Source organism: Rhinoderma darwinii, chromosome 11, assembly GCF_050947455.1.
Source record: "Rhinoderma darwinii isolate aRhiDar2 chromosome 11, aRhiDar2.hap1, whole genome shotgun sequence".
Classification (NCBI taxonomy): domain Eukaryota; kingdom Metazoa; phylum Chordata; class Amphibia; order Anura; family Rhinodermatidae; genus Rhinoderma; species Rhinoderma darwinii.
Window position 1 is genome coordinate 19,252,932 of NC_134697.1, and position 17,182 is coordinate 19,270,113.

General features: G+C 41.3%; 1 protein-coding gene across 1 annotated transcript in view; it reads right to left on the bottom strand.

The window, feature by feature from the left end:
* Positions 1-249: 249 nt before the first annotated feature.
* The window catches only part of CPN1 (carboxypeptidase N subunit 1), a 32,423-nt gene continuing 15,490 nt past the window's right edge, over positions 250-17,182 (bottom strand). The window contains exons 5-9 of the mRNA XM_075843098.1: positions 11,692-11,803; positions 9,807-9,946; positions 5,891-5,990; positions 5,682-5,800; positions 250-2,537 (exon numbers count right to left, since the gene is read on the bottom strand). Coding sequence (XP_075699213.1) covers positions 2,406-2,537; positions 5,682-5,800; positions 5,891-5,990; positions 9,807-9,946; positions 11,692-11,803 — 603 coding nt within the window. The 3' untranslated portion in view covers positions 250-2,405. The remainder of the gene's footprint in view (positions 2,538-5,681; positions 5,801-5,890; positions 5,991-9,806; positions 9,947-11,691; positions 11,804-17,182) is intronic.

Genomic DNA, 17,182 nt, shown 5'->3' on the forward strand with positions numbered 1-17,182 from the left:
CCTCTTTAGGGGAACGCAGTCCACAACTTCGAAAGGGGTCCCTCTTAGTTTCAGGACAGTCAGGCAGTGTTATCCCTGCTAACATATTCACATGAGTAGATAGGTCACTGCCGCCCACAAAATCAGCACACTCCTCTCCTGCTGCTGACATCATGGCCATTCTAGAACACGCAGTATTTTATCATGCCCACTCCAGGACATCTGGCAACCTGATCAAACATATCTTAAAACATCACTACAGACTAAAAGTTAAATAAAAAAACAATATACTTTTATTTATCCACATATGGAAGCTGTGCGCCTTGTTGCATAGCTGCTCCTGTATACAAAATAAGGAAAAACATGTGAAAACGGATGCCATAAACAGTCAAGAAAAAGGATCATTACCCGTCTGTATCTGTGTAATGATATTTGGAAGATGCAGCTGAATGTATAAATGTCTTGTGATGGGTTGACCTTCAGCACCATATAAATTGCATCCTGTGACTGTTACCAATAAATAGTACTAGAACGTCAAGTCGTCACTACACTTTCCTTCACCTGAGGCAAACATTCAGGTCGTTAACTTAGCCGTCTGTAAATATTGTAGCCAAGACAGAGGGTTGTTGGCATCCCCTCAGTTCCTGGCACTCAGGACCTCGCCAGCCCCCAGCTATGCCCCTATTAGAACCAGAGAAATATGCACCACAGTGTTAATAAAAAAGCTTTTTCCTCTTGAAGAGAGTCGACACCAAACCTTGAATTTTCATCCTCTGTCTTGATAAAAATTGAAATGTATCAATTTCTTAGACTATGTTCATATTTTTGCCTACGTTTTACACATATGTCAGAAAAACTTTAAATGTATACCGGTGATGAATGCCATACAGTGGCATAATTCACCCATGGGCTCCCATGTAAAAACAAGTATGCGGCGTGGTATGTGTTATTTACAGGATTTGGCGGGATGGAATAGCAGAGTCTACTATGCTACTCCATCCATAAAAAAAGGTATACGTTACGTATTCTAGACCAACGGAGGCCAAAAGGATACACTTTAGGCCTCCGTCATGCTAATGGAGCCCTTTGTCTTCGATCCCAACATACACGCTAAAGTTAGGGCAAAAACGTGATGTGAACAAGGCCTCACTTATATCTGTTACTGAGACAGCTGAGTGACAACTAACATAGCCAGCATGAGAGCTTCCACTATGGTTGTCAGTTCATTCAGGCCTAATTTGCCTGGTTATGCCGGGTTACATCTGCCTTCCAAGATCCTTACATATAAGGCCAGTTTCAGATTTCCATAATACGAATAAATTTTAACATCCATATAATGGTCATAAGAGGGTCTAATGAAACTGTTACATCACTATAAAACCCAATAATTATCTAAGTTTGGTTGAGTAGTACTGCTGGGGGTGTCCAGGTGTGATGGCCGTAATATGGACATTAAAATGCAGCCCTATTACTGGCAGATTTGGCATTAATGGGTCCTCTAATTCAGAAATCCCTCTTATAGGGTGTACAAAGGGTTTCTCAATGCTGAAACTCCCAGCCATCAACTGTTAGTTGTGATGGAATCCGGTAGAACCTGTTCAATTTCCCTACAGCACATCCACAGGAGAAATGAAGCATTACACAGTTCTCCAGAGTGAAAGACGGCTCTTTGTAGCTAAACAGGAAACCCCTCTCCTGTTCCCTAATACCCTAATAGAGTATTTAAAAATAGTTTAAAAAAAACAACACTAAGGGTATGTCCAAATGGAGGAAATTTGCCTCCCATTCATTTCAATTGGGAGTCAGACGCTTCTTTTTCCCGCTAGTTGATTTTTTTCCACCTGAACCTCCCATTGATGTCAATAGGAGGGAGGAATCTTCCTGCCGACGGCAGGAATACTTCTGCGGCGGATTTAGCTTGGGGTCCGCAACTCAAAATCCGAACTAGCCCTAAGGAAACTGGGTAAGCTCTATTGAGGGCTGTCATCCAGCTTTTGCAGAACTGATATTAATGAGAAATGGATGGATTGATTTTTTAATAACTTGGCAGAAGAGGATGACTCAAGACTTGTATTTACTAGTGATTTTATATGTGAAGGCTGTGGGGGGAGGGGGCTCTGTAATGTTCTGCAACATCCTTACATTATGTTGTGATAAAATAAGTGCTGCTATATTTACAGACTAGGAACAATGTCTTCTCTATTGATACTATGATGTCATTTGGGAATGATTAAAAATAGTTTGTAATATTTCTTCTGACTTAAATACATGTTAGAAAATACCTTAATACTGCATAATCCTAGATTTTCGCTTAGGTTTTAATTTTGCCTACTTGCTCCTCAAGTCCTTTTAAAATATGGAATTATGTTGTGAAGCAAAATTAGATGGAAGACTCTGCACCCTCCCCCCACAACAATTTGATGATTTCATCTCCCTTTCCTCCTGTCGGCAGCTCTTGGAACGACCTTTTTTATATGGTTCTTGGAGTTCAGGTTTCTTGAAGGCAGCTTTTCTCTTGAACTTGAAGATACTTTCTCCTTCTTTAACTGGAAATTAAGCTGAAGATTTAAAACAAAAATAAGTCAGGGACAGAAGGAACATATCACAGAAACCTTTTCTGGTCATTTTTCAACTTCTTGTTTTGGGGACCTATATATGTTGGCTGGATTATTGTCCATGGGGCCCGGTAGACCTTCACCTGAGGGCCGCTGTTAGGATAAATATGACTTAGAGAGGTTCGATTTTTACTTTGATTTCCCAAGGAGATGTGTCTAGCCGAAGACATCTTGACAGACAACAATCGTTTTTGCCGAACATGCATGTTCTTGAGGATGCCGAGGCTCATAGATATGGCCAAATTAGGGTCCAACGGCAATCTAATATCTATGTCCACCTTTACTTCCATAATCACTCACATTGTCCAAAGACTTATCCTACCAGTATGAATTACCAAGGAACAATTTTTGGATTTGTTGCATCGGACTGACCTCTTATTTTCCAACAGAAGAATAAAGCACCAAAATGACAACTTGAACCCCATGAAGGCTTTTATGGCCATCAAACGAATTACTAGTAGTAGTGCCACCTGGTGTAAGCGGCTTAGGTTAATGAAAATTAGAACTACTGTATAATATCTAAATTGGTGCTATTGTAGAAGGGGGCACAAATGTTGTCAAAGTGGATACAAACATGGAGACTTGTTACAGAATGATTAGACCGTTCTGTCCATGGATGGACATCATGCTTTAAGAACTGGAGCCTACAGTGAAGGAAATTAGTATTTGATCCCTTGCTGATTTTGTAAGTTTGCCCACTGTCAAAGACATGAACAGTCTACAATTTTTAGGCTAGGTTAATTTTACCAGTGAGAGATAGATTATATTAAAAAAAATAAAAAGAAAATCTCATTGTCAAAATTATATATATTTATTTGCATTGTGCACAGAGAAATAAGTATTTGATCCCCTACCAACCATTAAGAGTTCAGCCTTCTCCAGACCAGTAACACGCTCCAAATCAACTTGGTGCCTGCATTAAAGACAGCTGTCTTACATGGTCACCTGTATAAAAGACTCCTGTCCACAGAGCTTTCTAAGGATGTCAGGGACAAGATAATAGACCTGCACAAAGCTGGAATGGGCTACAAAACCATAAGTAAGACGCTGGGTGAGAAGGAGACAACTGTTGGTGCAATAGTAAGAAAATGGAAGACATACAAAATGACTGTCAATCGACATCGATCTGGGGCTCCATGCAAAATCTCACCTCGTGGGGTATCCTTGATCCTGAGGAAGGTGAGAGCTCAGCCGAAAACTACACGGGGGGAACTTGTTAATGATCTCAAGGCAGCTGGGACCACAGTCACCAAGAAAACCATTGGTAACACATTACGCCGTAATGGATTAAAATCCTGCAGTGCCCGCAAGGTCCCCCTGCTCAAGAAGGCACATGTACAGGCCCATCTGAAGTTTGCAAATGAACATCTGCATGATTCTGAGAGTGATTGGGAGAAGGTGCTGTGGTCAGATGAGACAAAAATTTAGCTCTTTGGCATTAACTCAACTCACCGTGTTTGGAGGAAGAGAAATGCTGCCTATGACCCAAAGAACACCGTCCCCACTGTCAAGCATGGAGGTGGAAACATTATGTTTTGGGGGTGTTTCTCTGCTAAGGGCACAGGACTACTTCACCGCATCAATGGGAGAATGGATGGAGCCATGTACCGTCAAATCCTGAGTGACAACCTCCTTCCCTCCACCAGGACATTAAAAATGGCTCGTGGCTGGGTCTTCCAGCACGACAATGATCCGAAACAAACAGCCAAGGCAACAAAGGAGTGGCTCAAAAAGAAGCACATTAAGGTCATGGAGTGGCCTAGCCAGTCTCCAGACCTTAATCCCATCGAAAACTTATGGAGGGAGCTGAAGATCCGAGTTGCCAAGCGACAGCCTCGAAATCTTAATGATTTACAGATGATCTGCAAAGAGGAGTGGGCCAAAATTCCATCTAACATGTGTGCAAACCTCATCATCAACTACAAAAAACGTCTGACTGCTGTGCTTGCCAACAAGGGTTTTGCCACCAAGTATTAAGTCTTGTTTGGCAAAGGGATCAAATACTTATTTCTCTGTGCACAATGCAATTAAATATATATAATTTTGACTATGTGATTTTCTGTTTTTTTTTTATATAATCTATCTCTCACTGGTAAAATTAACCTAGCCTAAAAATTCTAGACTGTTCATGTCTTTGACAGTGGGCAAACTTACAAAATCAGCAAGGGATCAAATACTTATTTCCTTCACTGTATATTGTTATTGTCTTCTTAGTGACATAGGCTTAAAGTGACATTGATTTTCCTAATCTGAATAAGGGCTCATGCACGCTGGCAGGGGGCCTGTACAGCTCAGTCGGAATCCGTGTAGACGTAGATATTCTCTCTCTCTCTTCTAGGGGAGAATATCTCAGTAAATACTGAGTCCGATGGAGCATGCCACGATTTTTTTTCCTATCAAATTCATACGGAATCCGACAGAAGGAACCCCTATATGCCTTGTCAGAGGCAAATGGAGGTACAGCAGCGGCCCCATGCACCTCAATGTCAACCCTATTAAGGCTCTGTACAAAACAGAGCCGCCGTACTATGGTCGTGTGCATGAGCCCTCAATGGATATGGAGCAACAGCAGAGATCTATTTAGGAACAAAGTCACGCTAAATATGAAAATAGGGTGGAAAAGAAAATTGTACCCCTTACTTGCCACCAAAATCCCCAGTCCTACAACAAGAGGACCTAGTATGTGCATCTGCCTTGTAAGAGAGAGGAACATTGTGATCCATAGGTTGGTCCCCAAGTGGTTGGTAATATTTCAGTGCCTGAGAAGCCTTGTGATGGATCGCAGAAACCCCTGGACCAACCTGAGTTGTGGACTACACATTGGTACAGATTGCCTACTTACACCTTTGCTGCCAACTTTTTGTTTTCAAAAAGATCCTTTTCTCAATATGCACTGGACCATCGTGGGATAAATAAGGGAAGCCGTTTCAGCTTACCCAGTTATGGTTGTGTCATTGTAGTGGTTGTTCTATATTAATTCCTACATAACATTGTATAACAGTACTATGAATCTCCAGTTTTCACTCTTCTTCATGACCCAATATATCATCTAGTCTATGCCCAACTTGGACAAGTAATAAAACTTACCACCATGGCCTCATTTGCCCCAACTACTACAGTTGCGGTCTTTGCATAGTACCCATCTGCTGACACAGTTAATGTGTAAGTGTCCGATTCTAACAGGCGGAAATAATCTCCTTCCTCACCTATAGGAACAACATAGTTTCACACAAATTAATTTCATTACAAAGTGTGTTGGGATTTGGAAATCTATAAATGTCTGAGCTTGGACTTACCGGAAAATATGTTATGATTAATGCCTGCAACTGAGATCACAGCATTGGCTATACCATTATTATTTTCGTCTGTCACCGTCCCTTTAATTCCTTGGTGAACCTAGGCAAAGATAACAATCACTGAAGTCCATTGTTGTTGACAGTCACTTTTAGCTGGGTTACCGCGACACAATTATGTACATAGAAATTTTTTCAACTGCAGTTTGTAAAATCCCAGATGAAGTGAACCATGCCATATATGTTATCTGACCTGTCAACAAGGAAGTTTTACATGATATTTACTTGAATCCCATTTTTGTCAAGTCCTAGAGTTTTATGAGCTAAAAAAAGTTTTGTTCGTTTTTTCCCAATCTCATTTAAGTGAATGAGGTTGAACTGCAATACCCGATGCATCCTTTTGAAAAGTGGCTAAAAGTAGACATTTTTTTTCTAATCCTGACTAATGGTGGGTTAATTATTACAGGACAATTTAGCCTGCCCATAAAAATAACATGTCAACAAGCAATTTCAAAGAGGTGAAGAGCTTCTTTAACCCCTTTCCCCTGCTTGCATTCTGGGCCCTGATGACCAAGCCATTTTCTAAATTTTTCCATTGTCACATTCGAAGAGCTATAACTTTTTTATTTTTGCGTCGACATAGCTGTATAAGGTCTTGTTTTTGCGGGACGTCTTGTCGTTTTTATTGGTACCATTTGAGAGTAGATGCGACTTTTTGATCACTTTTTATCACATTTTTTTAAAGTCAGGATTAACAGAAAACAGCAATTCTTCCATAGTTTTTTATTTTATTTTTTACGGCGTTCACAGTGCGGGTTAAATAATGTAACCGATTTATAGTCGGGGTCGTTACGGACATGGCGATACCAAATATGTGCAACTTTTTTGCTTTATTGTGGTTTTTTTTTTAATAGTAAATCCGTTTGTAAGGGGAAAAAGTGGGTTTTTCATTTTTTTTAAATTAACTTTATTCAACTTTTTTTACTTTTATACTAGTCCCACTAGGGGACTTCACTATGCGATCCTCCGATCGCTATTATTATATACTGCAATACTTTTGTATTGCAGTGTATTATTGCCTGTCCGTTTAAAACGGACAGGCATTTGCTAGGTCATGCCTCCGGCATGACCTAGCAGGCATTCATTACAGGCAGACCTGGGGGCCTTTATTAGGCCCCGGGCTGCCATCGGAGACACAGACACTCGGCGATTTTATCGCCGGGTGTCGGTGGGAGAGAGAGGGAGCTCCCTCCCTCTCTCCAAAACCACTCAGATGCGGTGCACGCTATTGTGCACCGCATCTGAGTGGTTAAACGGGTGAGATCGATACTTATATCGATCTCACCCGGCAGAGCAGGGACGCTCCCAGCCCTCAGCTGCCTCTGGCAGCTGAGAGCAGGGAGATTTGACAGCTCCCTGCTCTGTTTACTTTATTCTAATGCAGCGCCGTGGAATAGCGGTCGCTGTAGAATAAAGCCCATTAATGACCGCCGTGAAAAGGCTTATCGGCGGTCATTAAGGGGTTAAAGAGTGCACACTATTTATACATGAATCTAGTCACCATCCATGTACAAATAAATATAAAAATATCATTGTAAAGTCCAGCATCTTTGAGAAATATATTTCCTGATTTCTGCAGCTAAATGTTTTTTGCTTTGCTGTGTAGACTGGGACAGGTTTAACAAAGTCATCTTATTATCATTAGAGGGCTTTAATGACAGCTCTATTGTACGTCTGGAGGCCTAGATAAGGTAGGATAGTAACACCACACACACACACACACACACACACACACACACACACACACACACGGCTCTGTATGCATCTCCTCTGCCATTCCCCGGTGTCCGAGTGGGGGGGGGGGCAGTATAGCATCACTTCCTGGAGACTTTTAGTTTATGGACAATTTGTCCATTAAAAGGGTTATCTTATCAAATTGAGTTGATTTGCTGCGGGTCTGGCTCTGAGCAAACAACTTTATTTTGCTGGGGGAAGTATTCTCTGGCCAGACGTACCCCCCTGTAGCAGCCCCTACAGGAAATATGTAGTATTATGTGATGGCCATTCAGATGATTGGCCCTTCATGTACTACATGGATGGCTGGAACCCGCCAATGTAGTGGGGGGTCCAGAGTGGGGGCATATGCCTATTAGGGAATATGGACAGTAGTTGTCTACATAAGACAACCTCTTACCTCCCAATTATTACAGCTGCCATAAAGCACACATTCCCTGCTGCACTGTCTATACAGGCAATACAGGCAATTACTTGAAAGTAATTAATGAAATGATAATGAAATGCACGGGGCATTCTTCTCTATAAGTGACGGCCCTTACTGGAGCAAGATATGCGTCCAGGCGAGAATGAATTCCTAATCAGTGTACATACAGTAGTTTTGAGGAGGAAAGGACTTGGCCGGGGGGCTCACGGGGGACGCTTCTTTAGAATCCAGCCCTTTAGAGGAGCAAAGTAAATGATTTGCTAATCAAAGTGTCACATTTAATTATGTGCTTTTAAATAAGACATACAAACACATCAGCCAGCCCTTTACAAAGCGCTCTGTGTTTTTAAATGCCCCAATTCCTACTTGGCGAAAAGAACACAGAGACAATTATTCCTTTACTATATGACTACTACCAGTAAAGGCTGTCGAGTTTTGGGGCCTATAAAACAAAATGTATCACTGAGCGCCGTCTGTTCTGTGTTTGCCGGGCAGCATCATATTAACTGTGAAGTTGGACACCCAACAAAGTGCATAGTGTATGCAGGTAATGCGGCCTCAGGCGTGTAGGGGCCCTGATGTGTAGTCTGAGTGTTCTGGTCTTCCTCTTTCGATTTCCTCTCCCAGGTTACTTCAGTCTAGGTTTATATGTATATCCTTAAATTAAGGTCTGTTGATGAAAGCAAATCATTTATGGAAGCACACATCCATTACTTCCATGAGTCTCTGGATATGGCGACGGGTGCGTAACCCCTAATTACACTATAGCCTTCAACTACGCACAGTAGAGCAGAATTTTTTGTAATCTCTTGAGTGCAGGCCCATATGTGCAGGACTTTCTTTCTCACGTATTACAACTGTGTATGGGTACCCTTAAAGGAAACATGTCAGTAGGTTTGAAGCCCCCAAACCACTAGCATGTTGCTTCGCAGCTGAGGTTTAGTGTCCAAAAACAGATGTTTCAGGAATAATTAGTAAAATAAATTACAACCGGTCTCAGATTCCTCTCGGAAAGTTGTAATTTGCTTTACTAACTATTCCCTAAACATCCGTTTTTGGCATGGGCAGGTTCAGAACACTAAACCCCAGCTGCATTACGGCTTGCTGGTGTCTTAGGGGCTCCAAACCTACAGACAGGTTCCTTTTAAAGGGGTTGTTGGTTTGGGGAAATACCATTCATTTCAATAAGAACTATATAATGCTTGCTGTGGTGGCGCTGAATTAATTTTGATCAATTGCTGCCAGGTTCCCCCAGAGATTACATCTGATTGTTGGGGTTCCCAACATCAGGACTCCCTGATTGTCAGGGGACCCTGAGTATATCACATTTCACTAATGTCCCTTGACTGAGTATGTCGAGTAGTTGTGTGAGAAAGCAATAGGCTTCTATTTAAAAATATTGCAAATTGGCAGTGGAAATCTGCAGCAGACTTTTTTTTTCCATTGGTCTCTATACTTTGTTAGGTAACTTAGTTCAGACGTCGATTTTCACTGCAGATTTCAGCCTTTGCAATATGATGGCTGAAATCTGCAACAGGTCCGGTGTGATATCCGCTACGTCTGAATTACCTGTCAAATATGCAAACTTTGCTGCCGATTCATTGCGTATTTGCAGCAAAATGTGCAGCGGAAAATTTCTGCCATGTCTGAACATGCCCTAAATGCGGTGATTTTCAATGCAGCAATTCGAGTTTTTACCTGTTCTATGAATGTGATCAGAGCTTCCCTGTTACCAAACCATTCCCTTTCCAGCTCCTCCTCACGTGGAAACTTGTTGCAGCTCAGCTCCAGTGTGATTTCAAAGCAATTCTTAAAAAGATAATTGAAGTCTTGCATACCTGTACAAGAACAAAGACTAATATCAGGCAAAACCAGGAATGTTATATAAATAAGGCTGGGTTCACACGACCATGTTACGTCCGTAATGTACGGAACGTATTTCGGCCGGAAGACCCGGACCGAACACAGTGCAGGGAGCCGGGCTCCTAGCATCATAGTGATGTACGACGCTAGGAGTCCCTGCCTCTGCGTGGAACTACTGTCCCGTACTGAAAACATGATTACAGTACGGGACAGCTGTCCTGCAGCGAGGCAGGGACTCCTAGCATCTTACATCACTATGATGCTAGGAGCCCGGCTCCCTGCACTGTGTTCGGTCCGGGTCTTCCGGCCGAAATACGTTCCGTACATTACGGACGTAACATGGTCGTGTGAACCCAGCCTTAGAATTCACTCTATAAAACAGGACTATACTAAGTGAACCCTATAAAATGGTCATAAATCCTAAGCTCTATTTTCCTGTGTTAGAAGCGGTAGAACATTTTCATAAAAGATGTGTAAACAGGGAAATGTGCTGCCGACAGGATGGAAATGCATGGGGACGAACAATCGTAGTAACAATCGCTTGTCCCCATACATAACCGATCATTACTCCTTGTGAAAGGAGCAAACGAGCGCCGATCAAGGATCTGTCTCGTTGATCGGCGCTTGTTTTCACAGCCCATATTGGCCGGTGTAAAAGGACCTTTAGGCTTGAGTCATAGACAAAAAAATTATCTAATCAGTATGTGTTTGGATTGTGGAAGGAAACCAGAGAATTCAGAGAAAGCAAATACATATTGTCCTGGTCAAATGGAAAATGTATAGTCCCACAGCCCCAAGAACTCCATCTGAGCCGCCATGCCACCTTGGGATGTATGTACAATTATAGTTTAACAGAGAAGAGTATTGAATGACGCCAGTAGTATAAAATCAGTAAATGTACGCTGCCATAACTGCTAAGTATATAAACATGCTTTCTGTGACTCCAATACATAGAGTCTCCTTAGACTAAGTTCACACTAGCGTTATAGTACACTTAGCTCTCTTCTGTCTGAGGAAGAGATAAACGAGAGTCCAAACGTAAGGCATCGCTTCCGTTAGAATTAATACTGATTTCAATGGGTTCGCTAGGTTTTTGTTTTTTAACGAAAGCAAAAGTGCAGTCTGCAGCACTTTTGATCCGTGAAAACAAACAGAAACCTTGCGAACGGAGGCAAACGGAAAGAATTCTCGTTCATCTCTTCCTCCGACGGAAGAGAGCTAAACGTACTATAACGGTAGTTTGAAAGGAGCCGAGCAAAACAAAGATGTCCTTTGTAAGATTTTAGCTGAATAATTAATACACGACCTGGAATGTTGTGTGTTATGAGCGCAGTATATCTGCAGCCCAAGTATTTAAAGTGTCGGTAATAATTTACACCCCTAGAAATAATCTCATTAACTATTTTAAGCATTTGCTCGGTTTAGCCTTCAATGACCTTGAACAGTGAAGTTTAACGAGTTTTCACTATGAAGAGTCCAGGAAACACATCTAAAAAAAATGAATTTGCAAAAATTTAGGTACCAACACATTAGATCCACTGGAAGTTCTAGCGGTTTCCTTTATTTTCTGGCCCTTTTATATGATTTCAGCTGAAACCTCTTGACACATCCTTGCATCCACCGAGTCTAAAACTGGTGAAGCCTTCTGAGAACTAGGATGAGATACAGAGGCCAAGAAGAACTCAACACTGGAGTAGTTGTTGGCATAATTAGTTCTCACCTTTAGAAAGGGAATACCAAGATGCTCCATTAGTGATTCCGTTGGGGAAGTAATCTCCACAGTTCCACCCATGGTGCATCCAGCCATGGGCATTGGAATATGTTGTTGCAAGCTGTAGGGAGATGGGCAAAATAAGTCCAACATTAACTAATCAAATGTAACATGCTTTAAAGCATTCATAACCCTATAAATAGTGTGTTGTAGAAGTAAAGGGTAACTAAACTTTCAAAAAAACTTCTGACATGGCAGAAGTTTTAATAAGTGGGGCTCCGAGAACTGAGACTCATAGACTTTCGATTGAGCCCGTACACCAATTGCCCATCTTTCCAAGAAAAGCCTATGAGAAACTAAGCGTCTTAGTGCTCACCCGAGCGCTTCTGCTGCTTCATTTGAGCGATCAGTGGATGTTTAAGTACTCAGACCCCCACCGATCAAAACTTCTGACATGCCAGAAGTTTGAGAGTTTAGTTACCCTTTAACCCGTTAGTGACCGGCCCATAGTCTTTTTACGTCGGTCACTAACGGGCCTTATTCCGATGCCATAGACTTTTTACGTCGCGGCATCGGAATAAGTAAACAGCAGGGAGCTATCAAATCTCCCTGCTCTCAGCTGCCAGAGGCAGCTGAGGGCTGGGGGCGTCCCTGCTCTGCCGTGTGAGATCGATATTAGTACCGATCTCACCCATTTAACCCCTCAGATGCGGTGCACAATAGCGTGCACCGCATCTGAGTGGTTTTGGAGAGAGGGACGGAGCTCCCTCTCCCACCGACACCCGGTGATACGATCGCCGAGTGTCTGTGTCTCCAATGGCAGCCGGGGGCCTAATAAAGGCCCCCAGGTCTGCCTGTAGTGAATGCCTGCTAGGCTATGCCGGAGGCATGACCTAGCAGATGCCTGTCCGTTTTAAACGGACAGGCAGTAATACATTGCAATACAAAAGTATTGCAGTCTATTATAATAGCGATCGCAGAATCGCATATTATAGTCCCCTAATGGGACTAGTAAAAAAGTAAAAAAAAAGTTTCATAAAGTTAATAAAAAAAAAATTTGAAAAAAAATGAAAAACACAGCTTTTTCCCTTACAAAATGCTTTACTATTAAAAAAACAAAATAAAGTTAAAAAGTTACACATATTTGGTATCGCCGCGTCCGTAACGACCCCGACTATAAATCTATTACATTATTTAACCCGCACGCTGAACGCCGTAAACATTTTTATAAAAAACTATGTAAAAATTGCTGTTTTCTGTGAATCCTGACTTTAAAAAAATCTGATAAAAAGTGATCAAAAAGTCGCATCTACTCCAAAATGGTACCAATAAAAACTACAAGTCTTCACGCAAAAAAAACGCCCTCACACAACTGCATCGGCAAAAAAATAAAAACGTTACGGCTCTTCAAATATGGAGACGCAAAAACAAATAATTTTGAAAAAAAAGCGTTTTTACTGTGTAAAAGTAGTAAAACATACAAAATCTATACAAATTTGGTATCGTTGCAATCGTAACAACCCGCTGAATAAAGTTATTGTGTTATTTATATCACACGGTAAACGGCGTAGATTTAAGACGCAAAAAAGAGTGGCGAAATTTCAGGTTTTTTTCTATTTCCCCCCAAATAAAAGTTCATAAAAGTTAATCAATAAATAATATGTCCCCCAAAATGGTGCTATTAAAAAATACAACTTGTCCCGCAAAAAACAAGACCTTATACAGCTATGTCGACGCAAAAATAAAAAGGTTAGAGCTCTTGGAATGAGACGATGGAAAAACTTAAAAAATGGCTTGTCATTAAGGTTTAAAATAGGCTGGTCATTAAGGGGTTAATATTAGAATGTAATGTGCTTAGAATAAAGACCATTTAACATGAGCATAATGCTGGTTCAATTGTGCACCTATATTATGGCCAGAAATCCTAGCCTGACCGCGGGTCTGATGACCCAAACTAGCAGCATCAAAGGGACCTACAGAAATGCTCGTGTGAAACTGTCAGCGTCAGACTGGGGTTCCTTGGGCCCACTAGAGGAGATGTTTCTGAGGGCCTACCCTCCATCTATATAGAACATGTCCACTTTTCATTACATCATAGCCTTGTTGTTACCATTGTACAAACAGGACATATAATCAATAAGGTCTAACAGGTAATTTGTGAATCATCTCATAAGAAATAGACCCTAGTGGAAAGTGATTGACTCCAAAGAGCTCTGCTGGACCTTTAAGGCCCATTATTGTGTCAAAACCTGGGTCCACTGGACTGGTGGGCCAGTCCAACCTTGGAAACTGTCCATACTCTAGCCTTCCTACCCTTGAAGGTGTTCTCCGCTTTGAACAATCTCTACTTGTTAGAAGGGTCTTTTGACAATAAGCTGATCACAAAGTGTCCTCCTTCTGTAATGTATGGGGAAACCTGGCGGTAAGCGTTTTAATTTACCTGCAGCACCTCCATAGGCGATGTTAAGAATTACACAGTGTACATTCAAATCAATGGGTTGTCTGTGTAATGCAGGACAGGACAGGTCCTCCAAAGTGAGAGATGCTCTTTGTAACCGCTCACCAAAAGATGAGGATTCTAAACAGGGGACCCCCGCCCCTCCTATTTACTCAGAATTCCCTAATAGGGTGTATGAAAATATGTTTTTTAAACTACACAACCCTTTTAAGGACCAAGTCAAGTTCTGAGAACATAAGAATATTTTTGTTTTTGCCTCACCACATTGCATCAGCCACAACTATTTTTTATGTCTAAGTAGTTATTTGAGGTCTTGTTTTTTATGGGACAAGTTGTATAATTTTCAAGGCATCATTTTGTTATAGATATAAGTAAGCAATAAAAATGTAGGAATTTATTATCATGGCAAAAAGTCACCATTTTTATTTATTTTTTTCTACTCTGTTTACTTTAATTGACAAGTTAACTCTTTAACAATCTTAATGCAATAAAAAATATTTTTCTAAGTTTATTGTATTTTTTATATTTTGCAACACTTTTTTTTATAATTGTAAATTGTATTTAACTATATTTCCATTTTTGGAATCCCATTAGGGAAATCAAACCTTTTTTTAACTATAATGTAATGTTATATATATATATATATATATATATATATATATATATATATATATATTGTCATATTGTCTCATTATATTATTGCATGTGCATGTAAAATACACAGGCCTTTGTTAGGGCATACCTAAGGGGTAACAGGTACAATTATTAGACTGCCTAGGAAGCCTTTGTTAGGCCCCAGGCTGCCAGTATAAAACATCAATGCAAGGGGTTATAGTAAGGCAGAAAAGGAAAGCCCTTCCTTTTTTTTTTTTTTCCAACGTGATCAGTATTGATTACGGTGTCAAAGGGGTTAATGGTCTGTTATTGTAGGAGAACAGCTGTCAATCACAGCCATCTTCCAGCAGTGATCGCTCTGTGCCCTTAGCGAACACCATCACATACACGCACTACGGAATCCGGGAATTTGGCTTTTGCCATGACGTACATGTACGTGGTTTTGCAGGAAAGGGTTGACCCAGTAAGAAAGCTGATTTGGATGAACATATATTTCCACTATGATCAACAGCCATCCAACAATTCCAAGGGTATGTGCACACACACTAATTACGTCCGTAATTGACGGACGTATTTCGGCCGCAAGTACCGGACCGAACTCAGTGCAGGGAGCCGGGCTCCTAGCATCATAGTTATGTACGATGCTAGGAGTCCCTGCCTCTCCATGGAACTACTGTCCCGTACTGAAAACATGATTACAGTACGGGACAGTTGTCCTGCAGAGAGGCAGGGACTCCTAGCATCGTACATAACTATGATGCTAGGAGCCCGGCTCCCTGCACTGTGTTCGGTCCGGGACTTGCGGCCGAAATACGTCCGTCAATTACGGACGTAATTAGTGTGTGTGCACATACCCTTATACTATTCAACATATAACCAGAAACACCAACTGCTACACAAAGCTTCACAAAAGATCAAATGCTACACAACAGTCCATGGTTATCAACTCAAACACAAAAAAAATGGTGTCGACCATAGAAGAATTTGTAAACTTAGACCTCTATAAAGCCTATGATGAAATACATTAACTAAAAAACAATAAAATACTATACAACAATCTACAGTGAGCCTCCACTAGTCAACATATAACAATAAGGATAAATTACTATACATCATGTGTCTAGGAGGATCAACCATAATGCAACACGTACTTGGAAGATTACACAACATATGTCAAGAGATATCAACCACTATCAAAAAAATGTGTCTAGAATTATAAACAACTACACAAAATGTAGAGAAAAAGATCAACCACAACACGTGTGCAGAGAAAACCACTACACAAGTGACCAAAGATCAACAATACCACAGCATGTGTCCAAAAAAAACAACAGAAACCAATGGACAACATATGTCTGGAGGCCTCAACAACTACAAAAGTGACCAAAAAGATCAACAATAGCACAGCATGTGTCCGGAAAAATCAAGTAGAAGACAAGATATGTCCAAGGGCCTCAACTACTACAAAACATATGTCTAGAAGTGTCACCCACAAGACATGTCCAGAAAGATTAAATACAAGAAGTGGCCAGAAAAATAACCAATGTGCAGAGGTATCAATCACAATTAGGGCACGTTCACACAGGGTGGATACACTGCGTAAAGGTATACTGCGTATCTGCCTTGGTCCCCGCAGGGAATTCCAGCCGAAAAATCGCACCAAATTGTGGTGCTGTTTTTCGGCTGGAATGTCCGTTGTGGAAAACCGCAGGTAAAAAAAACAAAACCTATACTTACCCGTAGCCATGGCAACACATCCCTCTATAGTCCTGCAGGCCAGCTTCCTGGGATGATGTTTCATCCCATGTGACCACTGCAGCCTGTGATTGACTATGGCAGTCACATGGGATGAAACGTCAACACTGGAGACCGTTCTGGACGCAGAAGCAGAGCGATCTGGGTAAGTATAACTTTTTTTCAGAGTTAAGATTTTTGTGGCAGCTGCTATTTGCTGTGGGTTTTACCTCCCCGTTGAATCCAATGGGGAAAACCCGCAACGGAAAAGCAATGATTCCGCAACATCAACTGACATGCTGCGGATTTTAAAAAATGCGCCGCAGGTCGATTTATGAATGTTTTTTTCAGCGTTTTTTTTGTCAAATCTCATTTACTCTGCTGCTACTGTATTGTGCTGCGGATTTTCCCTAACTAAATCCATTGCGAAGAATCCGCAGTATTTACGCTACGTGTGAATCCGGCCGTAAGGTCTGGAGTTAGTTTAACTATTACGGTAAGTTCACACGCAATTTTCAGACGTAATTCAGGCGTTTTACGTCTGAAAAAACGCCCCTAGTACGCCTACAAGCATCTGCCCATTGCTTTCAATGTGTTTTACGATGTTCTGTTCCCACGAGGTGTAATTTTACGCGTTGCTGTCAAAAGGCGGCGCGTAAAATGACGGCTCGTCAGAAGAAGTGCAGGACACTT